The sequence below is a fragment of the Stigmatopora argus genome, chromosome 22 (assembly GCF_051989625.1).
Source record: "Stigmatopora argus isolate UIUO_Sarg chromosome 22, RoL_Sarg_1.0, whole genome shotgun sequence".
NCBI lineage: Eukaryota > Metazoa > Chordata > Actinopteri > Syngnathiformes > Syngnathidae > Stigmatopora > Stigmatopora argus.
This window is the reverse complement of record NC_135408.1, coordinates 7419439-7447220: the sequence shown is the minus strand read 5'-3', so window position 1 is coordinate 7447220 and position 27782 is coordinate 7419439. Positions and strand designations below refer to the sequence as shown.

The 27782-nt window shown below is 38.6% G+C and overlaps 2 protein-coding genes across 6 annotated transcripts in view; one reads left to right on the top strand and one right to left on the bottom strand.

Annotated features, from left to right (window-relative positions):
• The window catches only part of gabrb2b (gamma-aminobutyric acid type A receptor subunit beta2b), a 225016-nt gene that overhangs the window by 106060 nt on the left and 91174 nt on the right, over nt 1–27782 (bottom strand). For 2 of the 3 annotated variants that reach the window (XM_077591974.1, XM_077591976.1), the window contains exons 3-4: nt 26572–26676; nt 1047–1179 (exon numbers count right to left, since the gene is read on the bottom strand). The gene's annotated coding sequence lies outside the window, so the exon portion shown is untranslated. The remainder of the gene's footprint in view (nt 1–1046; nt 1180–26571; nt 26677–27782) is intronic. The other variant, XM_077591975.1, reaches the window with a different exon arrangement.
• Nucleotides 2096–27782, top strand: gabrg2 (gamma-aminobutyric acid type A receptor subunit gamma2). 3 transcript variants are annotated; one of them, XM_077591978.1, is made up of 11 exons: nt 2096–2261; nt 2356–2863; nt 7303–7442; nt 9040–9107; nt 10827–11047; nt 11546–11628; nt 12632–12769; nt 18630–18782; nt 20036–20241; nt 21590–21613; nt 24320–27782. In XM_077591978.1, exons 2-11 carry the CDS (start codon nt 2742–2744, stop codon nt 24596–24598), a joined length of 1434 nt encoding a protein of 477 aa, XP_077448104.1. In that variant the 5' UTR covers nt 2096–2261; nt 2356–2741; the 3' UTR covers nt 24599–27782. The 3 variants fall into 3 exon arrangements, with proteins under 3 accessions (XP_077448104.1, XP_077448103.1, XP_077448105.1); XM_077591977.1 differs by having other exon boundaries at nt 24317–27782; XM_077591979.1 differs by lacking the exon at nt 21590–21613.

The window sequence follows — 27782 nt, the reverse complement described above, 5'->3', positions numbered from 1 at the left end:
ATAGACTTTTGCAATGAAATGGTTTGTTTCACATTGTCATATTGCATATGAATTTTCTTTATATGCCTTGGAGAACAACAAAAAATGATTTGAACATCCAGTGACCCTATAACTAAGCAAAGAAGATGGACTGTATTGTTCATTTAATAATACTACATGATCCTCACTTGGTAATTAATAGCAAATACAAAGACTAACTAACCTTTAACCACCACGTTTGTTTGGGTGTGAGAATAGGGAACTTGTTGCTTAACTCTCATGGCTATTTCTCTGGATGTCTTAAAAAGATGTCACAAGATTAGTTATTTTTGGGCCTCATTAATGCACGTTCCCTTTACTGCGGGTTTGCCAACACATACATCCAAACTATTTGAATTAATAAGCACATTATTTGAAGAAGCAGCTCGAGAATGTGCACAGTAAAAGTCGTGTAATGTAAATCCAATCTTGCGAGATGCGACTTTTCATGCTTTATTTACTGGCAGACTGCCAGTTTCCTTTCAGCTGTGCTGCATGTTTGATGAAGCATCTGTTGGGCACGTTAAGATGATTTACCTCCTCTCATTTGCAACCAATAAACAAGTGGCGAAGGTTTAAATCAAGCGCAACCTCACCCCTCATATGACACACGTATTTACTGTAGGTGACAACAATTGCCGTTATGTATGTTTCCATATTTCAAATGCTTTTAAAGTGGGTCAAATTGCACAAATTAGTTAGTTTGTACACTTATGAAATATATTTGGGAAAAGACCTCATGGGAGTATGAAAAATGTGTGTCATGCAACTTGCATGCAGGCCTGTGGAGAAAAAAAATGTTCCAAGAGGGGAAATTGAGCCAACATGGCATGCCAAGGCCAGCCTGCCTATTTGTTTATCCTGCACCTGACACTCACTTTTCTATTTATTATTTTTTACTGTGGTTTATGGTCTTCAGGTTTATCCAATTGGTAAAAAAAGGCTAACTACTGTATGTAAGGGAAGCATTACAGTTTTTTAAACCCATGAGATAGACAGACAAGAATGTGAAGAGGATGTAAACTCACAAGTAGGCAGGGGTCAAGGTTGAAACTGAACTGTGAGGCAGTCATGACAAATGTCCGTCCATCACTCCATCTCTTAAACTCTTTCTTGTGTGAACATTTGTTTTGACATCATTGACAGGAGGCTTCATTAGATCTATAAAAAAATAATTGTCATTGGTTTTGGTCGGTGAAAAGGCTAATTGGAGTCAATAGAGTTCCCCATTGGCTTAGAAGCTTTAGTGCATGCATTCAGTGTCTACAGCAAGGGTGTCAGACTTGGGTTGGTTCGCGGGCCGCTTTAACGTCAACTTGATTTCATGTGGGCCGGACCATTTTAGATACAATATTTAGATTTTTTTTATAAATAGGATTGAAAGAACAGGATCAAAAACCCTGAATATTCATTTTTTTATAGATCTAAAACAATGCTTATTTTAGCTTTTTTAGATATATATTTAGATTTTACAAAATGATTTTTGAAATAAAAAAGGAAAAAAATTAAAAAATACAATTATTGATTTAAAAGGAGGAAAATCAGGAAATTTAATATACATCTATACTCCATTTTAATTTGATCCTAAAACAGAAAGTCTGCACTCATGATTTACTTTCCCAGGCCACACAAAATGATGTGGCGGGCCAGATTTGGCCCCCGGGCCGCCACTTTGACACTTGTGGTCTACAGGATCACCAATAAGAAGCATTTTCTTTCCCAATCGTGTCTCATTCTCTTCTAGTTCTTGTCCCACATGTGTTTCTCTCGCTCGTCTGTGTTTCTCCTTTGCTCTGTCAGTCACTTTTGGCTCATTATCTATTCTGTCTGTCTGTCTATTTCTCTCGCTCATCTGTGTCTATCTTACTCCCTTTCTCACAGAACAGAAAGAAATGGACACGTATGAAACAATAAAATGATCAAGCAATGACCCAATTAGCAATTTAGTAGTCAATTAACCTTACATGCATGTCTTCGGAAACGTGACCAAACTAACATAAGGGAAGCATTACACAAGTTTAAAAAGAGAGAGAGGGAGAACTCTCCATGGTTCTGACGTGAATGAATGGGGCGTCATATGAACTGTCCATGGTTCTGAGAATAGTTTTTCGATTCCCACACAAATAGCTATACACAACAGCTGTACAAAAGAACTATTGGGATACACGATTGTGTCTTTTGGAAGTTTTGATGCGGTCCAAATTAAATTATCATCAGGACCACATTTTGTCCAAGGGCTGCAGGTTTGTCATACTTGTACAATTGGAATTGAGGGGGAATAATACATGACCAGACGTTTATATGAGAATTTCTTTATTATATTATCATTTGTTTTAGGAGGCGACTAGTGCTTTGGAGCGATTGTGTGTGTGTGTGAAATGAAAACACGCGTGTGTTGATCCCCGCTGCAGCAACGTGCCTCGGCTCCTCTTCCCAGCCCCGCAGCCTTCTTCTCAATCTGCATTCACACCGAGACTGCTTTTGCATCCCACTCGGTGTCGAATTCAAGGGCCCCGGTCGACTCTATCGCAACGCAGGGGGGAGATTTATACATTTGCTTCGGGTAGGGTATTTTAAAATCATTTTGACTTGTTTGTTTTGGACGATCTCTTGCTTAGCGGGGCTTCTCGTGTGGAAGAAGAAAAAAACACTGCGTGATGCATCGTGGGCTGGGAAGCCACTAAACAAGACTGGCATCTGCACCAGGCGAGGAGAGGGAAAAGATGGTGAGGATGACAACGGCTTCATCAAATTTAGCCGTTAAAAGCTCCGCCATGAGGAAGCCTTCTTCCCTCACCTGTAAACTCTTCCTCTGGCTCTTCATCGCCGTCAACCTCCCCACCAGGTAAGGGACTTCGCCCCCGATACTGTTACTCTTACTGTAAGCTAGCGTTAGCCTCAGTTAGCCGACGATGCTACACTAAATTTAGCCAAATGTCACATCGTGATTTTCCTATGTGCTTATTTTAACGTCATCGTAATGTACCCACGCACCGTCCAAAATGTTTGACGTATGTGCGAATCGGTGTAGATTTAAACGCGCAAAGAATGAGATGAGACCACCACGAGCGTCATCATATTTTAGGGTCGTTTTTTTCATGATTCGAGGCTGTTAAAATAGCACAGGCGAGCTAAAGTGATGGTACATACTATAGTCTGCGCTAAGCCGTTTGTAAGGATCAAGTGTATTTATAAGTCAAAAAGCCTCACGACTCTTGCGTGTATACAGAATTGCGTGATGACAGCTAAAGGAGGGAAAAGACTGAGGATGTTCTTTGCAATAAAAGTCTTTCAATTTCAAAATGGCAGACGGTTACAGGAGAAGTCTAAAGGCACCGCACATATGCGCATATTGTGGCATCTTATGGCTGAATTGGACGCTTTAATATCACTAGAACATTTATGATCATCGTTGTAATGAACAATGTTGTACCGGATTGTGGGGCGTGCGTTTGGTACTGAAGAGAGATGAGGATCAGGATGGGGAGAAGAAAAAAAAAAATGGAGGCATATTCTCAGGTCACATAATTAGGCACTACTCAGACTGTACACAAGCTTTAGCAAAGATTGGGCTTTTGCAATGAGTAATACTCAATGTTTTCATAGTTATGAATCATGATGACAGTAATTACATTCCTCATAACTAATGACACAATTTACTGCAGTGTACTTTATGACGATTCAAATAGAGTTTTGTATACATAAATAGTGCAGTATTTTCCCAATGATGGCTGAATGCAATCCAAGTAGCTGATTGGTTCAATGCCATTGACGGAGGAGTACGTCCATCCATTTGCTCGTTATTTGATCTAAGCCCTTCTGAGTTCAAATGGATTCTGTTGTCATTAATGGCACTGAAATGCTATCATTACATGCTATCTAACAACCCTCCCATTTCACCATCAATACTTGTTTTCAGCCTAACCTGTCATCTAGGTGTTATTTGTCATTAACATCTGGATACTGAAACACTATTTTGGCTTCGGACTAATTTGCAGTTGTATTTTGCTGATGTAACCGTGTTGAAGGTAACTGTGCATCCCAGGATATAATAATGGAATAATCAAATTTTCTGCAATAGAAGACAATGAATAGCTAGGTACATTTTCTGGGGCAGTCATTATGTCTAGTGATTGTCCCAGTTAATTAGTGTGATTAACCGCTGTTATCTAATAAGACGACATATGTGTTTTTGTCATTAGTAGCGTTGAAAAACTGAATCTGGGATTTACTGCGGAAGAAACTTACATAAGACAACTTTCTCAAGGCCTCGGGCCTGCTTTCAGTAATAGTGCATACTACTTTGTGACTCATTGGCAGTTACTATGTGCTCTGATTTCTAAATGCATCACTCAACATGAAACTACACAATGGACATGCCTCAGGAAGAATTGTTTCAAAACAATGTGGTCACAGTACAATTTTGGAATACTGACCATACGAAAATTCAAGGCCTCACGTGGTAATGCGAGATTGTTTTGTAAATTTTCCACCATACAGAGCGATGTGATTATCCATGAAAATGTGTTTAAAATGCCACCGATACCTCAGATTTGTTGGCATTAGAATAATTATGTATGGCTGTTTTGGAACCAAGGGAAACTGGAAAAAATGTTGTAGCACCCTGAACATATACAATGTAGACTTTAAATCAGTGTGTGAGTGGTTGTATTTCTCAACCAGAAATATTACCACCATAATCTCATAATAATGAAATTAGAATGTTTACAAATTTGCAAAACTTTTTTTTTTATGTCACTTAACGTTCCCCTTGGCAATAAGTGTTTCCCTTTTTGGTGGTATTACAAAACATTGAAAAATCCTGGTGAATTGTGCTATTTTGATAAAAGCTTTCTATATCAAGTAGATCATGGGTTTCTTTCAGGAATTACAATACAATAGGAATAGGAAACCATCTCTATAGTCATCATTTGAAACCCCGTGTCAAGACGCACAATTTTGAACAGGGTGCCTTCATAATGATAATTGCATGTCTTTTTCCCCCCTCACAATGTGGGTGCCGGCTTCTCCATGTTTAGCATTAGACAATAAGAAAAAAAATAGGGGGAGGGCAGCCAATTTTACTTCTATTTTAGCGAATCTGTTGCATTCATCACCAAGTTATTGAGGTCAGAGTCATTTCAGGTCTGAGGGTCAGAGGTGGCTGTGGCAATGATGACCGGCGTGTGCTCACCCCAGTTGGCATGGCGATAAAGTCAAAGTGAGACAAGATGAGGCGATTGCATGTCACACGCTTTGTTTTCTCACTTATGTCAGTATCTGCTGTCCCTGCCACTCTTAGTTCTGTCTCGGTGATATGTAATCTAAATAAAATAAATGTTAAAAATCAGAGTAATGGAGAATGTTAATGGGCTATGTTTTTGGAAATGTTTGTTCCAGTGCAGTTTGTGACTTCAACGTCACACTAGCAACATAGCATTTTTTATGCTCTTGCTTTGGATCCAGACATACCTAAATAAGGGTCAGTTAATTTCACGTGACCTGGTTTCAGTTAAATCCAATAATAGCTTGGCTTTCTCAGCCAGAGGTCAGATCAAAATATATTAGCACTGACACACTTGAAAGGATCTCGTCGTCTACTTGTGCACATTCACACAAGTTGATTTTGGTTTTTGCAAAGTCACATTAGATTAGGATTGTGATTTTTGATCGTCACTAAAAAGTGACTAATGCCATTGTGTAGGAGGGTTGTGGTCACAACGTGACGTTCAAAGCGGGGGTTGTTTTGTTACGTGAGCGTAGAACTAATTTCATGTTGAGCAATGATAAGCACAAAGGTTCATTTGAGTTTGGTCCATTTATTGGCCTTGTTGCCAATGAAACATGCAAATGCTTCCTTTTATATCACAGTGAGGACCGCATAAATGGGTTGCTAATGGAATAAGCAGATTATGTGATCATTATATATGATTTAATACTTTTACTGGTGCTAAACATTACATTTTATATGAGATTAGCACTTTGCAGATTAAATTGTAGAATGCAAAGGATGAGATGCATGGAATGCTTTGAACAAGAAAAACATGTGCATGCATATGCAGGAAAAACAAACTTTGGCTCCGGTATCTCAGCGGATCTTCAGGTACTCAATTAGCAGGCAAGACCACAGATCTACTTGTGGTGCAGAACACATGGCACTCGTTTGATGTACTTGTGTACATTTGGAGCTTTTCCATGAAAACATACAGTGGAATCTCTAAACTTGGAGCTGCACCACTTTATTTGGCACAATTTTGAACTGGATTAACACTGTTTGAAAACATGCACCACTAAATTTGTACAAATATGAGTTTAGTAGTTTGTCATTCTTCAGAGGTTTACATATGCGTGCATTTTCCCGGACTTTTCATAACATTCATTTAAGTATGGGATGCTGAGAATGTTTTCATGAATATGTTATTGAAAAAATAAACCTGAGTAAAATATGCATCTATGAATTACCAAGCAAGAATCAGAAAATTATACTTTAAAATGACACATTCAGTCCATTACATTACATAAACAAACTAAGTTTGACTAAATATCCTACTAAGAGACTACATTAAACTACACTTAAAAACTTTTCCACTGTTATTTCTTTTACTAATTATTCTAAAATGGATTGCGAATGTTTTGCAAGTGGCCAAGATCATGTTTTTATTTATTTCTACCCTAGTATGCACGTATAAATCCTAACCTAGGCTGCTTGACCATTCGTCTATTCAAGTGGGCTAAACATTTTCAAGAGTGGGCACCTTTGTAATATAATTAAGATTTAATGTCTTGGCCCAGTTGTCCAAGTGGAAATGGATGGGACATGATTGCTCTTAAGGCAATCCCAGGAAAAGTGCAGGTCAAACTGTTATTCCTGGCTCTCAGCCTGTGAACATGAGAATCCTATCAGATCTCTTTCTCCATCCATACTTGATTTTATGCCGGGGCCTTCCTTCTTCTCACTGCCCCCAAAGCCTTGCTAAAAGGAAGCTCAGAGCTTGTAGAAGATTGTCTTTGTGTACAGCTTCTGGAGGTATAACACCTCTGCACTATACTAAAATTATAATTTTTTATCTGTGTATGATTTTTTTCCCTTTAATATAACCAGATACTTTGTTTTGTACCACAACTATTTGTTGTTTGCGTGCATTCAAGTTATTTTTACATCATACCTGTCCATACAAGGACTTCTGAGATGAGATTACCTTTTCATTCACTGAAATAAACTGTTTGTCAGGAAGCCTTCAAAGCATCTTTTTGATATGACAAATATTTTTCTCCTCATTACAGCTCCTTTCAAACGGATGACGATGACGAGGTAACTAACAAGACATGGGTGCTAACCCCAAAGGTGTTCGAGAGTGATGTCACACACATCCTCAATGGTTTACTAGACGGATATGACAACAAACTGAGGCCTGACATCGGAGGTAGGAGCTAATTTCTTCTTTTTTTTTTACTGTTTTTACCCATGACCGGACTTTTCGTGCACATATTTAAGCTTGTTATCTAAATGGGTCAGAGTATTGACTACACTGGCCTTTACGAATCCTTGGAGGCATGTTCTAAAAAATAGCTGCACAAGCAGATCACTTTTATATATCAATGATCAATCAATCAAAACAAACTTAGACTTCCTAGAAATACATCCATACATTCTTGGGCCATGGGTTGTACGTTTAACACCCTTGATTGACAAACTGTAGATTTGTCCTTCCACAAGTGCACCATGTTGCTTTCATTCTTTAAATGGCTTCAGTCAGCATCCTAATAACTTTGCCATAGAAAATGTTCACCTGGCTGTTTTTATTATGTACACTACCCTGAAAGATTTGTTTGATACACTCTTGAGTATGATAGGTTTCAAGAAGTGTCATTAATCTTAATTCTTGAGACTTTCAAGGTTTCTGTGCTTTAAAATGAAGAGCACGTCCTGCTTTGAGTGGTTGCTTCGGCCCTCAGCGACACATACGCTACGCATGATTTGCTTTGTGGCCAGCATAACCAAGCGTCTTCAAAAGCTTTTTGATCTCCCTCTCACATATTTTTCTCTCAAAATTCCACAGAGGGGGAGAAGGAGGTATAATTAGCCTGCTATACAGTCAAATGAACCACCAACCCGCTAATCACTTAACCAGCCATGTTGGACTAAGCAAAGATTTTCTCAAACAAACATACATGCGTCATGATAGGGTGAATTCAATTTTAACCCCTAATTGGAGCAGTCTTCCTTGGAAGTATGTTGTCCTTTTTCTTTTTTTTCTTTTTTTTACAGCTTTGTTAGGTTTACAGAAGATTCGTATTTCTTTGCTTTGTAATGTAAAGCATATTTGTGTGTCTAAACAACCGATTAAATGGATACATTTTATCATAATTGTGATTGTAAAAACTGAATACAACCCTAAAAAGCTTTTTTGAAATGGGAATTACCAAAATAGCTGGTGTATGAAAATAGGGCCCCTAGTGTTCGTGATCATGCATAATGTTTCGCACTAGCGTGTCATGTGATGCACTTGCTATGGCCCGGGATGCCCGTGAGTGAAATAAAAAATAGATGCAAACCCTCAACACTCAGTATATCCTACATGTTGTCCTAGAAGGCAGTTGATGTCTCAACCTGAAGCTTCTTAGATGTCAGGTTTAGCCGCTCGTACAAATTCGATAGCAACATATGGCAATGCTGACTCACATCAGGTGATGCAATATGGACATCAATTTGACACTACGTGTCTTGGTTTGTCATGTCTGACGTGCTTACAAATCGACTGGCTGTTTGTGTCCATGTGTCTCACTTGGCTGAACATAAGGTAACAGTGTTCAGGAATACTGACAATTTGAGATACACTTGTATGTAGAGGACTATATTAAATAATATAATTAAGTGTTGCATTTTTTACACTGTCAAGTTAGCTAGGTAATTATTTAAAAAATGTGCTCTTGTACAGTAAATACAGTGTACTGAAACACAATTTCAGTACGCTACAAAGTCTAATTTCTCATGATCAATCATTTTGCTTCCTCTTTCAGTTAAACCCACAGTGATACACACTGACATGTTTGTCAACAGCATTGGCCCAGTGAATGCCATCAATATGGTAAGTAACTCAGAATGTGCTCTTAATGTGTCTACTGTGATTGAACTGCCTAATCTCCCGTTTAGGAAGTATATCAATAGCTAAATGAGTTTGACCTGCCTCCACTTTGAAAGGACAAAATGTAATAATGATGGGGTGATTTTAGTCTCAATGCAGCTGGCAGTTAGTCAACATGTTGGTCCGGCTCACCTTAACTTCACAGCTGATGGCTTTCCTAGGTTTTACTCTAATCTTTATGTTGCACACCAACACTGCTTTGGTGTCAATCAGTGGCTGAAATAGCTGTTACTGGATGACCCTAAGTGTGTCTCACTAAAAGACAATTTATAACACCTCCTTTACAGTATACAGACTGCTGTTACGGATTATAAAATAACATACTTGCATTGGGTACTTCTGTTTTCAGAAAGTTGCCGATCATTAATACATTTTTTTGGGAGTGGGGGCTTAGTATATGAAAAGTCAGCATATAGCTTGAGTGACTATAACAGGATATGTGTAGTCATAAAAAACAGTTAGAAACATTATGCAAATGTTAAATAGTTTTCCAGGGCCTCAGAAAGTTGTTGAACAGTAAAGATTTTTCAAAGCTCTACAAAGTAATGGAACTACTGGGGTCATACATTGAAAATACATCCCACTAGCATTGAATCCAGCATCATTTTAGAGTCATTTCCATTAATTGGTGAAAGTTGTTTTTTTTAAATTACGCCCCAAGTCTTATGAGTTGCTATTTCAGGTGGTCTGCAACAAACTCAAAATGCACTGTAGATATCCTGCTGTTCACATTTAGGAAAAACACTGAATGGTTAAAGTCAGTGAGATATAGATTTGGATAGACTGTGCTAGAACTTGCCATTTTTGTTCACACCAGGGAATCTAACTGTGTGTGAGGGCACTGAGCTGACACAAAAGGTTGATGGATTGCCTCACATTCATATGTAATTTGCCGCAGGTTTTTGTTCACACTGTAACATAACAAATGTGGGAGCTTTGTAGATACCGTGAAGTGTGGCAGATAGACAGATGGCACAGGAGTACACATCAACGCACGCTCATAGTTTCAGATTCTTAATTATGGGAATAATGGGAATTAATGGAAACATGGCAAAGACAAATACTATCGAAGGATGAGCGTGGCAAGGATTAGGGAAAGGGCTGTTTACACAGCTTCCAAATGGAATTATCCCATTCAGTTAATTACAATGTTCTTGAAATATTGATCATTGTCCCCAGTATACTATCACATCATGGAAAATTTTGATAACATGATTGAGGCCATCATGATTGTAACATACCCGTCAACCTCTGCCGATAACTGCCCTTATAAATGATTATGATTCCCCTTACAAACCCCCAAAAAACCTTACAAACACCGTACGACTCGTACGGTGTTTGTAAGGTTTTTTGGGGGTTTGTAAGGGGAATCATAATCATTTATAAGGGCAGTTATCGGCAGAGGTTGACAGGTATGTTGTAGACATATTGCACTTGGCAAAGTAACTACATTTAACTAACTTAATTAACAAGTAATGATTAGATTTATGCACTAAAGTAAATTTATTTCTTGAACTTTACTTCAGGCCTCAACCAGTCTAAATAACTAAGTCATGAAATATTTGATTTGCGTATGATTGATTATTGTTTTCAGACAGATTAAAAACAGGAATCCCAAGTTACAATGTACAAGTGTTTTAAGTATTGTTTTCTTCTTGGCAGGAATACACCATCGACATATTCTTTGCCCAGACATGGTACGACAGAAGGCTAAAATTCAACAGCACGATGAAGGTTTTGCGTCTCAACAGCAACATGGTCGGAAAAATCTGGATCCCAGATACTTTTTTCCGTAACTCAAAGAAGGCTGACGCTCACTGGATCACAACACCCAATCGCATGCTTCGAATTTGGAATGACGGGCGAATCCTCTATACTCTCAGGTAGGATGTTAGGGTTTACTATGATGAGTTCTCTAGAAACAGTATAATCTGTACTTTTGATGTGGATCGAACATACTGTACTGTTGCTTTTCTCAAACAAGCAGCAGATGCTTTATACTGACACCACAATACATTTAAAAAAATAAAGAAACTAAAGTCCGTTGGCCTTAATAGAGTTGTAGTTCTTCCATGCAGGACACCGACTTTTTACTTCATCAATTTGGAGTAAGTTGTAATGCAAGGGCTAGTTAATTAGGATGACCGCTATGCTATACGCGACAATGATACATGATAATGCATCTACGCGGATGGGCAAAGCCACTAAAGGTCATTCCCTCATTAAAGATAAATTAAATGACTTTAATGACTTCAAATTCCCTCAAGTGTGAAGAGTGGTGAGAGGGAAGAGTGTGCTGCACTGAAGATAATTTGATTTACATAAACAACACTAATTTGTATATACACACAACAGACCAAGTTATTGTTGTGTCGCTGCAGGTTGACGATTGATGCTGAATGCCAGCTGAAACTAAACAACTTCCCTATGGATGAGCACTCGTGTCCTCTGGAGTTTTCAAGCTGTAAGTAAGGCAATACTAGACTACTCGCTGATCTTGTTGCAAAGTTGTAAATGATTCCAATTGAAATCATGATCTGTCCTTCATATGCTTGTGTTGGCGAGCAGTAAAATGACTAGGAATACTTTAAAAAATTAATAAAACACTGACTTAATTTCCATGATGTTTCCTGAACACTTAGGAAGAGTAGAAAAAAGGATTAAGTTATACAAATGAGGTCATTATGGCTTTAGGGAGAGGAGTACCGGGGAAATGCTTTGTAAATAGCTCCAAAAGCAGTAAGAAAAGAGAAACCTGTGTATGCCTATAGAACAGAGTTGAGTGCTATAGAATTGGATGGAGCCTGTGTATATTTGAAATAAGTCACCTAGTAGTTTTAGCCTAGTCCTGACAAAAATAAGGCAAGATGACAAAAACTTGATTTTTTTTCTTTCTGTGGTATAGACAAATGTGCTTAATACGTCAACATATTTGACAACTGCAAAAGTAATAAGTTCCTACTAGTAGTTTCTAAGAGTACTGTGAATCAATCATTATTGCCAGCTTAGGAGGAGACCTCCTGGCGGCACATCCACTCATCTCACAGCATCACGACATTCCCGAGAGCACTTAACTCACAATGTTATTCAGTTAAGTTTAGATTGAGGAAAGTCCATGTGCTGTACTGATGCCACGAGCCTGAAGATAACTCCTGATAGAAATCATAATTAAATTGTTACGGCAATAAATGTTATTGTAATTATCATGACATTCAAAGGGAAAATTACGACAAAACAGGACTCTTATGTAATGAGCTTTTTTGTCTGTTGTGTTCTTGCGGACTTAATAGATTTTCCAGTGATAAGTCAGATCACAAGTGCATTAGCTTTATATTGAATCTATAGATGGAGCTCGTGTAAAGAGACGACATGTTGTTGTTGTTTTTTTTAATGTGTGTCCTGCTCTCACGCGCCTTAGCTAATCCTTTGCTTCTTTCTTGCCCTCATCCTCGTCTTTCCCCGCACAGATGGCTACCCCAGGGAAGAGATTGTGTACAAGTGGAAGAGGAGCTCAGTGGAAGTTGGAGACATTCGCTCCTGGAGGCTTTACCAGTTTTCTTTCGTAGGCCTGAGGAACACCTCAGAGATTGTCAGGACCGTCTCTGGTAAGATTACTTTCTCAGTGAACCTTCTCCCAAATATCTACGCTCATTTTGTGACCTAAGGTTAGTTGACATGAACGGCCTCTGTAATTGATGCACAATTGCATTCTTAATCCAAGAGTTATGAGCTTGGAAAAAAATAATCATGCAATTCCAAGTTCTAGTTTTAATCAAAGCATTCCCAAGTAATATAATGAAAAGGCAATCTGTGTAGGTGGCTTAAACGCAATGAAGACTTCGTAGCACGCCTCTCTCATCTGGTTTATTATTTCCGCCGACAGCCAGACCACCATCTGCTCTGTTGTCAGCGCAGAGAACCTTGACTGCGGTTGAGAGACCTCTTGTCTCATTTTGCAGTCACTTTGGGTTTCTGACCTGCTGCCAGTTGGGCGGACACAACATCTGGCTCAACGAGCAGTCTGTTAAGAGCAACTGTGGTCACGAAGTACACCCTATGCACTTGGCAGATGCTTCCAAATTTATAATAAAATGAATTGTTTATGGACAGAACAAAAATCTCGGTGTGGATGAAGGGGCTCCTGGGAGGGTTTAATACAAGGGTAAGTTCAGCGTTTGAAGATTATTCCTATTCAGGTCCTTCACTGTGTTTAAAAGGTTCAGGTAAGGCAATTTGAAATAACGTTAATCCTCATAGACAAGCTGTCAGCTGAACCGGCTTCAGCCAGAGGATGTTATTCTGTCTCATTGTGAGAGCTACCTGACTGAAATCAGATTAGGTCTTAAAAACAAAGGAAGATTTAAAAAGAAAAAATATATATAAGATTTCATGATAAAATAGGTGCTGGGGTGGGTCTACATGCCATCTGCTGCTTTTGATGTAGCTTCTAATAAAGGCGGCATCTGTTTGTATTGTGTTCCTCACTTGCTTTTCTCAGCCTGTCCTAAGGCTTGGTCTCTCAACTTGTCACTTTGCATCAAGACTGCCTGCAAACGTATACCTGCATTTTGTAACGCACACTTGCTCACACAATCTCTGGCTCATAAGGGAAAACAAGGTGAAAATGATAGAGCATGCAGAATGAACACCACAAAATAACAAAACCTAATAATGTGTGCAGTTAGTTGCAGAATTTAATATCCAAATATTTTACTACAGTAACCAAATTCCTACCAATACAGTGTTAAAACTAAATTCATAAAGTTTCACTATTATAGCTCTATTCTTCAAAAGCAGAGTTTAAAGTTTTGTAAAACGAAAGCAAAAGCCAATCCCACGTCCAAAGATTGCTAAGCTACTGCCTACAGCGCGCTATAAGATGGTGAGGACAGGAGGGATTTTATAAAGTTATTAATACTGCACTTATATGATTATTCCACTAGTCTGCTCCATGTAGAAATCTCACCATGACTGTGAGTCCTAGTTCCAGCACAAATTAGCTGGGAAAAAACATCTTCGATGTCCAGAAGGCTTTTCCATCCAAGCATAAAGGCTAGCTCTGTAATTTCCTCACTGATTGTCTCGTTCAGTAGCTTCTCTTTGTCAAGAAAATCCCAAATCCACATAGGTAGCCTTACTACAATTACCCATTTGTGTGTGGATGAGTTTACGGTGTCATACAATTATGCATGTTTTATTGCTCCTATTTGTTTGATTGTTATTTATGGGAACCTATTCTTGGATTGACCTTCCAAATGCCATGCCGTGCAGCCCTGCTGCCTGTGTTTGTCTGCCTGTGTGATTCAGCTAGTGGAGAAAGCCCCAAGACACATCAGTGGCCCTGGCCCGATTACGGAGCGCCGTTTACAGATGATTTGTTGATGGGGCAAATCTGGGGGGCGTGCATTGCACTTAAAAAGAACAGGCTCGAGAAAACAAGCAAACAATAACCTCATGGAAAGAAAATGCATGCCATCTTATAGAATGACCATGTGTATCAAATTAAGTCACTTTAAAAACACATGCAGTTAAAACATTTGGCAGCAATTGGGAGTAACGATTTCGATAAAAGTGAGTGAGAGGTCATTTGTTTAATTTGGGATGTTCATTCATAAGGAAAATATAACTTTAGAGGCAAGATTGCTTTTAATGGGTAGATAGAAAATCTTTCCCTGAAGTAGCAAAAAGGTAGAACTTCGTAACCAATCAAAAAGTTTAAAAATTAGACATTATGAGCTGGCACACTGATGTTGATTTCCTAGCAATGGAATGCAGTCTATAAAATAAGTAAATGAATGTGACTATGTGCTGCAGCCCTTTAATCAGATGGCGACCCAGTGTTTATTAAGTGAAAGGAGGTTAAAGAGTGCCGAAACAATCCATTAGCCACAGTAAGATGCTACTCCTATTATAGCAACTCACTCTTAATCTCTTCCTCCAGTCATCCACCTCCAGCTCTCACTTACTTTCGCTCTCTCTCTCTCCCTGTGCGACACTTCTGATGGGCAGGATAAATGTTATGACTCAGCAAGAAGCCTCCTTTTTGTCAAGTTAAATACCAATTTACCCTGCACGCCATCGCCTCAATACGCATCCCCCTACCTGTGGTTGCCCGCTGCAGTATTCATCTCATAGTAAATCTGATTTACAACATGAGTAGTTTCTTGTAGGCCAAAATCTTCGTTCTTGGAAAGTATGCGAAATGGTTTGTGGGATGGATATTTGAAAGAGTGAATGTTTTGGCCCTCATGCATGAGCATGGTAGAAGCTGAATGTCTTGTTCTAACATCCACAGAAAGTAGGGGGGAAAGTATTTATTTGATATATGTCCTCTTCTCGGGAGTTGTTTATTTTGCAAAATAGATGCATCGTGTTATTTCTAACCTGCAGTTTTGCTCTCGTGGTTTTTAAACAATGATAGGTAGTGGCAAAAAATATATATATATATATTTGGGCTTGACTTTCAGCATAATGATCATTTCCAGTGTGCACATTTCCAGTCCATTCTGGATTTTTGACTTTTTAAAATCCCAATTTCCCTTCGAGCCAGTAATATGGCCATGCCTGCCACAGCTCAAGCCTCAATCTTCTCAAACTCCTGTGCAATATTTTATTGATATACACATGTACCGTTTGGAGCTGGAAAAGATGGATTTCTAAAATTGCACACCTATGCTCCTGTTTACATTTCCCTGGCAGAACTGCAGTTCACTTCAGATGGATAAACTAGGACACATACATTCCCTCCCAAATGAAAATTTACTTGCGAATGGGAAGTATTAATGTTGTTTTCAGTAGAGATGCTGGTGGGCTTGATAGAGGTCATCGAGTACAGGGAAGCAAGGATATTTGCTAAAACAAAAACAGGCTTACAATGTCGTAGATATTTTGCTTCCATGTCGATTTCAACATTTTTAAATACTGTATGTATTTCATTCTCTGCTTTAATGTTCTCCTAATCCCCACTTGCTTATGGAACATTTCAGGTTTATAGAATCAGTTTTTTTTTTCTGTCATTGTGCTCAATACATTTTAGCCGAAGCAATAATCACGTCTCCATAACAGGGTCTTATACGCTATCTTCCCAAAGCTTTTGATGGACAGTGACATGTTTTATCTTGGCATATGCAAATGAGTTTCACAGATAAAATAGAGGGGTGTTAGTGTTTATTTCTGTGCAGAATAAATTGGAATTCAGTTTAAAGTCCGTGAATGTCAGACTGTGTTTAAGAGGATTTACCTGCCTTTGGATTTTATCTGTAGAGCTGTGTCAGATTCTGTTCGGCAATATTTTATTAATACTTTGCCTCTGCAATTGTTGGACTTTATGAAAATGCATATTACAACAAAATGCCTTGGAAGAATCAAGGCAATGAGCCATGTCTTTTATAAGGACAAAGATTCAAGTGACATTTGGGCCTCCATAACTTTCCTACATTCTACCTATTCATCCATGGATGTTTTTAGTAGCTATTACAAATGAAAATATGTTCTGTTGTGTAATTGTGAGAAATGAGGTCAGTGCATGTTGTACTAACAGTGAAAATGGGATTGAGATGAGGTGCGATATCAAGAGAGAAAAGGAGGTTGAGCATTGAATTAAAGAATATGCTTTTTAGCTTATATAACTGCTTTGAATCATGCTTTTGCTCAGTGTGCGAAAAATAAGTGATGAACCCATATTGAGACAAGGTGAGCTCAAACTAAAACAAAACAGACAAGAGTAAATGGAACTACTGTACATGTTTTATGGCAGACTTTTGTATAATAATGACAGGCATATAAATAGCCAGAGCACTCTGCAGGGCTCTAATCTAGCAACATGATAACCAGTTCATCGGTGGAACAGCACTGTTCGTGTCACAAGAAATGATGAGCTTGCATTCTTGCTAAGTACCATTGACCCTGGCAAGTAGCCATGGTGTAACCCTGGTCATTAACAAGCTTCCTGTCTTTCAGTCAAACCCACACATTAGCATACGCTGTCACCTTTTATATCCACAAGCGGTGAAAGAATGGCCTGTCAGCAGCCTTGCACTGAATGGCCAGCATGTGCCTCAGGTCCATGTCTACACCAATTTACAACCCAGCTGCCAGCAGTATAACGATATAATAGTCACGTGACTGTTATCTTGTAATCTGGTCAATAATACTGAATTGGCCTACCAGGTTTCATTCTGTCTATGTCCTTGTTGGTTTTTCAGCACTACTGTTTCCCACTACCTATCTAGAAAAACGAAATGTTTTGCCACACAGGCTCAGGGAGATAAAATTATTTTTCCCTGATGTCAGGCATGCTGATACAGATACAGCAGTTTGCTATGGTGGAGGGCAGAGGTCAATAACACCCCACAAAATGTCCTCAAGGCAAGGGCTATGACCTGTAATGAAACTGATGAATGGATGAAGACCAGCATATGGCGATATGATCCTAGTTTGACGGGTGTTGTGAAGACCATTTGTATTAAAAGGAGCATTTGTGCTGCTGGCAAAGTAACAATATAGGTATAAACCACTTGGAAAGAATCTTGATTTAAAGGTTATTGCTAATTACATGGTAATAAAATTCAAACAGTGCTCTGTCAGACCCACAAGTCCTTTGTCACTGACAAATCATATGCCATACCGAAACCTGCGTCAGCAGAAAACACATATGGCGGAATGAACAGCTATGGCCTTGACATAAGGGCTATTGCATTTGTTTATCCACTGACACTTTTAAATAGTTGGATAACAGTGGTGCATGCTGGGATTGATCGCATAGACTTGGTCCCTGTCCAGATGCTACAAGAACTCACTGGCGCAGCTCACAACAAAATAATAAACACGGACAGTCTCGTCTTTCTCTCTATGTCGCTCATTAGCGTGAGCGCGAAAACACACAGATGCCGGCTGTTTCGCAATAAACTGTGGTGCGCCCTTTCTCATGAGCAAAATTATTAGCCAGCTGTTCGTACCCCAGTTGCAGCCGGTCTTTCAGAAACACCGGCAGCCATTGAACCTATCAACACACATACGCACTTAGACACACATTCACACAATTGAATGAGACAGACTAAGCTATTGCCCTGCAGGTTACAAGCCATAGCACGAGGCCAGTGGAGGTTTTTGACACTGTTAACAGTTTGATGTTAATCAATTAGCAGACAAGCGACTCAGCTGGCGTCCGACAGTGAGCCGCCATTTAACTAAGACAGCCCAAAAGATACAGACAGCTTGGAGGTCAGATAAAGTTGAGAGAAGCCTTTGCAATAATACACTGTCAAAAATGAAGTGGAGGGTTCTTCACGGGTGGTATATTTAAATCTAACACCCCAAATTTATATAAACCAGTTTATTTCATACTAAAAATCTCAGGAGCAGTATAGTGCGTCTATCCCATCTCAGCGATACCCAAATGATGTTGCCTACAATTCTACCACGTATAAACTGTAATCTGAGGCAATTTGTGCATTTCTCTTCTAGGCGACTACGTGGTGCTGACGGTCTTCTTTGACTTGAGCAGGAGAATGGGCTACTTTACCATCCAAACCTACATCCCATGCACTCTTATTGTTGTCCTGTCTTGGGTCTCATTCTGGATCAACAAGGATGCAGTACCAGCTAGGACGTCCTTAGGTGAGCTTGTTGTATATATACATTTTAAATGCTGGCAGTACAACTTCAAAGTATCTGTAAATGGACTCAAGCCCACCTCATATTGAATAGCAGACTAAGCAACCTCTCATCTTCCTTCCTACGCCTCCTTTTCCCACCGAGACATCCACGCTACTCAGAAATGTAGTTCATCTTGATTAAAAGACCCAATCCATGCACGTGTTTTCACACATGGCTTAATGATGCAGTCATTATGCGGTACAGCATCAAAGATGGCAGTATGCAGCATCAGCACAATAATAATAATAATAATAATAATAAATGCTGATGCAAGTTTCAGCAGCACAAAAAAAAGACACACAACTAAAACGAGAGCAAAAGTTTAAATATGTACAAAACATGTCAGGGTTTTGAACTTCCTTCACCTGCATTGGACAACCTTGGGTATTAATATGATTTTTTTTCTAGCTTTCTCTTTGTCAGCTTTCTTTTTGGATCCGGAAAGGCTGGAAATCTTGACCTCAAATGTATGTGATCTGATATCTATGGCAGTGAAAGACTTAAGGGCTATCAGCAGCAAAATATCATGATATATATAAAATCATTATTGCATTTAAAAAAGTCGTTATCTCTGAGAAATGTAATAGAAAGTAGACTGAATTTAAGAACCATATGTGGGCTCATATTCAATAATATTTTTATACTGTTCCGCGGGCTACAATTAGCCCTTGGTTTGCACACCCCTATTGTTCTCTCTTGCTGTCATCATTGTTTTGTCTACCATCAATCTCTAAAAGTAGATCGCTTTCTGAGTTGTCGGCGTATTGAAAAAGGATTTTGAATCCCTGCTAAAATTAAACTAAGAAAAGAATAAGCACATTTTCTCTTTGAAAGATTATACGTACTATGGGCAGTGCAAGCAGCCAGGTGGTTAAAGAGTGGATTAAAGCAGATGACATAATTCTTAATCCTTCAATGCCACCCAGAAATAAACCAATTCATTCACAATGCTGACAATTCACACCAAATATAGACTTGCACAGTCGGACAATGAAAGTATCCCTGTTTTGTGAAAATAAATGTGGCATTTGTTTGTATTCAGGAGGTAGTGCCACATCATCAACACAAGTCAATTTGGTGCATAAATAGCTGTCTGCCCATCAAAATCCTAAGAAAAGCCCAGCTGCCATTCAATGACCAGACAATGAAATAATCTGAATGAATGAGAAAATTCAAAGCGACCCTGTTGTATTTATTTCTGTATTTCTTACTAGGTATCACCACCGTGCTGACCATGACAACGCTGAGTACCATAGCTAGGAAATCTCTTCCGAAAGTGTCCTATGTGACAGCCATGGACCTATTTGTGTCCGTGTGCTTCATCTTCGTCTTTGCTGCGCTAATAGAGTACGGCACGTTGCACTACTTTGTCAGCAATAGAAAGCCGAGTGCCAAAAAGGACAGGAAGAAGAAAAACCCGGTGAGTGTGCTTCTAAATACATGTAAATTTAAAAAAAAAGCTGTTTAAGTCTCTATGTTGTATCAATTTAGAACAAAGTTGGCCGGTACTGCTGTAAATGTACCTTTTGTTCATTATATGCAACTGACACAAAAAGTCCACGTATTCCTTTTCCAATACCAGATTTGAGATTACATAAATCATAATCAACTATCCACCATTAATGATTGAGCTGTATAAATCAATGCGAAAAAAAAACATCTTTAAATGAGTTTTAAGAAAAAAAATAAGTGTTAATTTTGCACAAATGTGACAAACTGACGAACGTAGCTGACTACAAAAGTCAACCTAACAAAGCTAGTGTTTGAAACTCGCCATGCATCCATTTTCAACACCTGGTCAGTGTCAAGAGGTGCAGGAGCCCATTCCAGACCCTGAACAGGTCCCCAGTCAGAGGCCATATACATACACACCAACACTGTTCAATTTTCCAGCCCGATTGAGTTGTACACTTTAAAAAAAATTCTTATACTGTTCTATACCTGGTATTTAATCAAGGTTTTGTCAACATTTTATACCCACTGTAGATTAAGGTTTAACATTCTCATTGTCAATACCCCAGAAGTATTACATTGAAGTTAATCCATTGAAAAAAAGAAAAAAAATAGCTTAGTATCCCTAAGGGAGCATCTTTGCGATCACTGTCACCTCAACTTAGTGAGTGAGGCCTTAAGCTCAGACCATCACCTAATCCCCCACACATCTGTTACAGTTGTAATTTAGACCCATGTCACATGTCAGGACGCTGGCTTCAGCCTAGCCTCGAATTCATCAAGAGATCAGCAGCTTGGCTAAAGAGTCAGTAAAAGCCAACCAAATAGTATTTGGTTCTGAATAGTGAGGAAATAAATACAAATTGTTAAATGGCTTAATGTCCTGCATACACTTACTTACTCTTGGTGGCATTCATTGCCCATTTACAGCTCTTGCGATCGATGTTTTGGTAATACATTAAATTATTCGCCAACCAGAGCAATACACGACAGTACTAATGCACAGTATCTGGTCAGCCAGAAATCCCAGTGGGCCATGTTGATATTACCACTGACACTGGTCGCTCATTTAATTTAACACGGAAAATAAGTACGTATGATCCACCAAACATTTCTTCATGTGTCGCCATACTATGTCCGTCCCTCGACAGTATCTCTTTTCCATTGTAACTGGTGCCAAATATGTTATTTCCATGCATTATATTGTCATTTATCTTTTCTTTTGAATTCTAGTTATTGATGTTGCGTTTTCTTTTTGCTGATGTTTATTCTGTTAATCAAATCCTTACATTCTTTGTTTCCTGTCTGGACAAAAGCTACTCCGGCTATTTTCCTCCAAGGTATATTGCCTGTGTCTAACTGCATGCTTCTGCTGCATTTTTGGCTCCTTGAGCACATAGCTTTTCTGTCTGTTCCACAGCGAAAATATGCATCCATCAGTTCCCTCTTTATCTTACCGGCATTTTTATTATGCATCTAACACATCCTCATTGGATGAACAGGTTTCACAAAAAAACCCTTAAAAGGTACTCTCTGCTGTGCACAGTGCGGAGGCAGCCAGCCAGACAAACTTAAGCACTTAAAAAAAATAATAATAATTTTAATGAGCATCCCACTGAACCTGTACTCAATGGAACAATACGCCAAGGCCCAGCTTGGACTGCTTCTGGCTTCCTCTGTCCTGTTTCACTCGTTTTCAACGCAGTGCGCGGCTGCAAAGCTTCCCTCTTATTTCCCCACACCTCTCCTCCTGCCAGTGAAACTTTACCTCTGTGTTTGTTGGGCTTCTCAACCTGACACTTCCTACAGAGTCAGCAGAGCCTTAACAGACTGAAATAGACAACCCCCACTGTTTGAGTCTAATTAGATGTGTTTTAATATATCAGGTAAGACACAAGAGGGCATCCATTGCAGAAGGGGACAAGCACCAACCCAAGTTAATACATGCACTATATGGACAGTGGTAATAGAATGTATCTAAGAGCAAAAATATATCCTTCAAGACTTTATCTGACCACCTACCCAAGTTCTATTGGTATGATACCAAATTATTCCCAAGTTGAAACAGTCAAACACGTTTACAACATTTCACCGGAGGATGCCTGAGGTCCCTAATTGAAACGGGTGAGCCTGGATACCTTACAAATAAGTGCAGTTCTTCATCTAAGCTATGTGTCAGGCTGTGTTTTTTCACAAGTTGAAGATTGTCAACATAGATTGAGATAAAAAAAAAAAGCGTTTTTCTTTGGCTTAGGTCATTTCACGAGGACAGTGTGATACAGTGATCACATTACTGCACAGATCCATATTTTCCGCTCCTAAACTGAAACAAGGTACCCATTTTACTTTAACTGTAATTCTTCCACTCAAGGCAGACCTTCCCTCTCAGCCCAAATGACAAAATTCTCCCTATTCTGCACACATTTTGGATTTGCAGATTTCAAATTAGATAGCTTTAGTCAGTTTAAGCTATTAATTCCCGTTCATCCGTAATCATGTTCCAGCATGACCTCGCAAATGCTCGTCTAGATTAAAAAATGACCACAGACAGTCAGGAAATTTTTATTTACCAAAGGGCAGACCAGACAGTTGTTTAGTTTTTAGTCTACTAAAAACTATGTCCATATAGTGTGCAAGTCTGCTCTTTTTATGGGAGTTCTCATGATTAGTATACTTTAGAGTTCTGTCAAGACCAGTGGAAATCTAGGTATTATTTTTAATGATCATATAAAAAATAATTGTACTTTGCAATCTGTGAGGTTGTCTACTCTTCAGTCAGTTAAAGTTGCCAAGACCACTGTGTTTCCGTTGTTATTTATTTATTTGTTTTGTTTTGTTTGTTTGTTTGCTAACACCAACCCAGCCCGGTGTGAGTGGGACTCCTTCTGCTTAAGCTTCCACTCATTGCGCTGCCTCCAGTAAAAACATTTTTAAAAAGATCCCCTTTGAGAACTGAAACATATCCTGCTCCCTTCAATCCCCTCATTAACTCAACATATTGTCTGTTCTTTCAGACCCCCAAAAAATAGAAAGTGCTGAAAGCAACCCGTATGTTATCCGTGTGGGGGTTATGTGTCATTTTCAAAAGGGACACTGGGGTTGTGCGCAATTGTTGGGCTAAATGAGGCTGTAGGGAATGAACTGTTGAGTCAAGTTGAAGTATTCTAAGCTTGTTTAGGGACGCATGCAAATAGAAAATATGTTCCATGGACAAGCAATCATTCTTACGTTGTTGTATAAGGTAAACAGAAGTAAAATGTTATCAGTAATGTGTTTTACGATATTCTGGAAATGATAATTATGATAACATTATTTTCTAAGTGTTTTCCCCTAGTTTCATCAGTAGAAAGCATCAACAACAACAAAAGCCACAATGCAAAATTGTCATTGAACTTTTTGATATGCTCGACACGTCGAGTCTTCTAAAAGACAGATTTGACAACAGTTTATCAACAAGGTCGAGCATTTTTCCAATGCTGGCGAAGCATTTAATCTGCCCTGCAGTGAGAATCCTAATTCATTCAAGAGTTGACATGACTGTTGAGATAAAAAGTGGACTAAAACAGTATATTGAATACTGTTAAATATTTTCTCCCTCTCAACAGACAGTCATGACATTTTTGTCCCACCATATTTTCTCACAGGTTCGAGTAGTATTAGCAATACTTTGAGAAAAGTAATTGCTGATCGAAGGGCATAGGCGTGGTTTCTATCATCAGAAAAAAGAGTAACAAAGGGGATTCCAAAATATATTCCCCCCTAATAGGGTTGCCCATACAATGTAATTTGATACAATGTCTCCAAAGACTGACTAATAGTCACTAGAGTAGGCTCAGTCTCTTGCAACAACAGGGGGTGGTTATTGCTGTTTTAGTTTGTTCTTCGCATTAAATGCCTAATTATTCACAGAAGATACTAATTTCCTTTTGCAAACAAAGTGGCAGCTCAAATATCCCACCCCACCAAAAGCTCCATAGGTCTCAAGAAGGCATCGGAAACTACGCCGCTTGCCACGCACTAACTTTTGGCTTCCTGTCCATAAGCAGACACCAACGGTGGACATCCGTCCACGCTCGGCCACAGCCATCCAGATGAACAACGCCACGCACATGCAGGAGCGCGATGAGGAATACGGCTACGAGTGTCTGGACGGGAAAGACTGTACGAGTTTCTTCTGCTGCTTTGAGGACTGCCGCTCGGGGGCGTGGCGGCACGGCCGCTTGCACATTCGCGTCGCCAAAATTGACTCCTACGCACGTATCGGCTTCCCCACCGCTTTCGGTCTCTTCAACCTCGTCTACTGGGTCTCCTATCTCTATCTCTAGGAGTGCGCAACAAGCCTTATCATGCGCTCCTTTTAAGTTGTATGGGACATTTCGTCAAGAGGGACGATGCTGCCATTGTTTTTATTTGAGCATTTCCCTTATTTTCCTTCATGATTGGATCGGATTCATTGGTTTACGTGCACCAGATCTGTCGCGAATCCTGTAGCATTACACATAAGCGAGAAACAATGATTCAACTATTCCTTTCCATGATCATCTGTTCACTGTGCCAACACCTTTGTTTTTTACTTATTTGTGGACCATTTTGGGGGGTTCTATTTCCCCACTAAAAGTAGTAGTATCTAGACTACCAAGGTTGTCTGGATTATGAAATGTATCAAGGTCAATTTTTGGCTTTTGTGTGCAAGCCAAATTTTCATAAGCCAGTGGTGTTCATGACGTGAGCGCTATCAAAGAAGAAAAATCAACATTATAGGGTAAGGTACCACTATAGAGGTCAAACTCTAGCATATGTTATTAGGGATATGCATTTGATGAAATTTGAAATGGGGCAACAAATCAATTTTGTAAGTTCAGAATCCTGTGATTTTTCTAAACTCTTGTTTGAAAGACATTGTAGTACTGAGAAACCATTGCCAAGGTCAGTGCAGATGAAGCTCACCATTGCATGGTTGACATGTTGCGTTTTTTGACAGCAAAGTCGTTAAAACATAACGATGAAGCCAATCATTTTGTTTCAAGACAGGATCACTTAATCATCTGCCAAATTCTTAACACCTATTGTTTCCCCTGTCATTTTCTATAACCCATATTCTACTAAGCAGAATAATGCTGCCCCAAGCCATTGTGCTGTATAGTCATCTACGTCCCACAGTTGACATGTTTTCCACTTCCTTTGACTGTACTGTAGCATACTTCATTTTTCCACAGCTGCTCCAATGGAAAATCTTTCTCCACAACCAACTAATCTATTCTGATTCATCCCTAATTCATGAGGTTTATTTTGGCTGATGAGATGGCCCTAACTAACAGTCTATCATTTTTATATGTGGAGACAAAAGTTATGACGACATTCATGGACAACTGTACAGATACTGTAAATATGTTACCATGGCATAGTGTGTTTATATTTATTGCATGCACCTTTCAAGGTCAGAAAAAAAAGACATGCATTTCTTTTGGTGGCTACTACTGGGTATCATTCGGGGTTTAATTACACACAATTTGGGGGAAAAAGAAAATCACTATCTTTATATCTCAGTGGAAACATCATGTATTAAAAGCCAGCAAGCATTTCCATAATGTAGTTTCTGTATGCAAGAAATGACAAGAAAATATACTTTATAATGTCTATGTGAGCTTGTCCTTCACTGCTTGACAAAAATCACAAGAAAAACCTTGTAACTAATCAGCATTCCAAAGTGGATGTCAGTGCAAATACAGAAAGAATATTCGTGAATCTCACATCTAAAGATCACACAAAACAAAGTTTTTTTTCTTAAGAACAGCTGTGTAAGCCTTAGTTGAGCATCTCTGTGCATTTTAGCTGAAAATCACGAATGTTCGTTTCCTCTCTTTGCTTTGAATGGTGTTGTGTTAAAGAGGGCACAATGAAAGCTTTGTAAATGTTGTGTAATATAAAACATATTATAGACACGGGTGTGGAAAAAAGCCGGGATCAATACTCTCACAAAAAAAAGTATAAATCAGTGTAAATCACATTCCGATGTACATAAATTATGGAAAGAAAAAAAAACCTTGGGATTCTCTTTGAAAAAGGATCTATATAAATATATATTTTGTAATTTCAGCTCTTCACATTAAATCAAAATACTGTATATTTGACTTATTTAATGGCTTAGCATAATCCAAGGGTAAAAGGGTATTTATTATTTATGGTATTTATTTCATGGAAATAAGAGGTAATTTATGTTCAGTGTTAAAAAGATAATAATGCATTCATAAAAGGGTGCATTTTTTTTCGTAAGTATGTTAACAGAGCGCAAGCCTACCTTTTCTTGTGTTCTTTCTATGTTGTAGTCAATGTTCTCACACAGGTCTGTTCAATTGTATGTTCAAATGTGACCTGGCTTTGACGGAGCTTCAGCATATTGTGACTGGAGAGACAAAAAAAAAAATAGATTAAAAAAAAAAAATCAAGAAAATCTAGTCATTTTCATTTATTTGAATCATTTTTAGGCATTGGCCAATCTCCTTGCCCATTATCAGCAAGTTCCAGTTTTTATCAATTCCTCTTGGCCCACACACAATTGATAACACGGAACGTAATTGCAGAAATTTGTATTACAATTTCATGAGGTTTGTAGTATTGTTCCAGATAAAACATTCATTTGCCCGATCTAGAATAGAGCAATCTAAATGTCACCATTCCTATTTTCCCAACTCCTAAATTGTCACAATGTCTTATTCAGCCAATATGGTGTCAACTTTGTTGTATTTTATCACGACTTAAACGGCGTAGTATCGTTTTTACATTAATTGATCAAATGGAGAGATTCAACTGCTCTTTGTCAGTTTATTTTTATTTTTTGTGTGTGTGTTTACAATGAAAAAACAATGACTTGCCCAAGTCACACACACACACAGCACCATTAAGGTACACGACTTATTTTTACCTTTACAAGTGTGTTTTTGGGATGGGTTCAAACCTGAATGAAACAATGACAGAACCGTGCACTGCAACTATTCTAGTATTCATATTTTCCGGCTGCAAACATTATTTATCATTAATCTGTAACCTACAATGGTATGGATTTTTAAAAACGATATTTATTATATATTCTGCATTACATAGTTATAGCTTATTCATCAGATGTAAAGACGTGGGGATTGCAATGACGTTTGTGCATGTTGAGTGTTTTGTTTCACTTCATGAAATAGGAGCAACTCAAATTTGTTTTTGTATCTTAACTGTATTTACTTTCTCATTCTTTTTAGGAGCAAGAAATACATCACCCAATATATATTTTTAGTGCTATGTTGGAAAAATATTTAAAAAAAACTAAAGAGAACAAAAGCATTCATTGGAATTTCAGACAAATTTGATCAAATTTTCCGGCTTACATTAGTTGTTTGATTCCCATGAAATTCCTGAGTTGTGTGTACAAAAAAGGGAGCCCGGTGTCTGCATAGCATCCAAATGTACTTTTCGTAAGGGAATTGCACATAGCTGTGAAATTTTTCAATAAAATTGTTGCATTTA

Bases quoted from the DNA above. Each gene is read 5' to 3' on its own strand.
- gabrg2 (XM_077591977.1), top strand. From the start codon at position 2,742: ATGGTGAGGATGACAACGGCTTCATCAAATTTAGCCGTTAAAAGCTCC. The intron at 2,864-7,302 runs GTAAGGGACTTC...TCCTCATTACAG, and splicing joins GCCGTCAACCTCCCCACCAG to CTCCTTTCAAACGGATGACG. The intron at 21,614-24,316 runs GTATATTGCCTG...CCTGTCCATAAG, and splicing joins TCCGGCTATTTTCCTCCAAG to CAGACACCAACGGTGGACAT.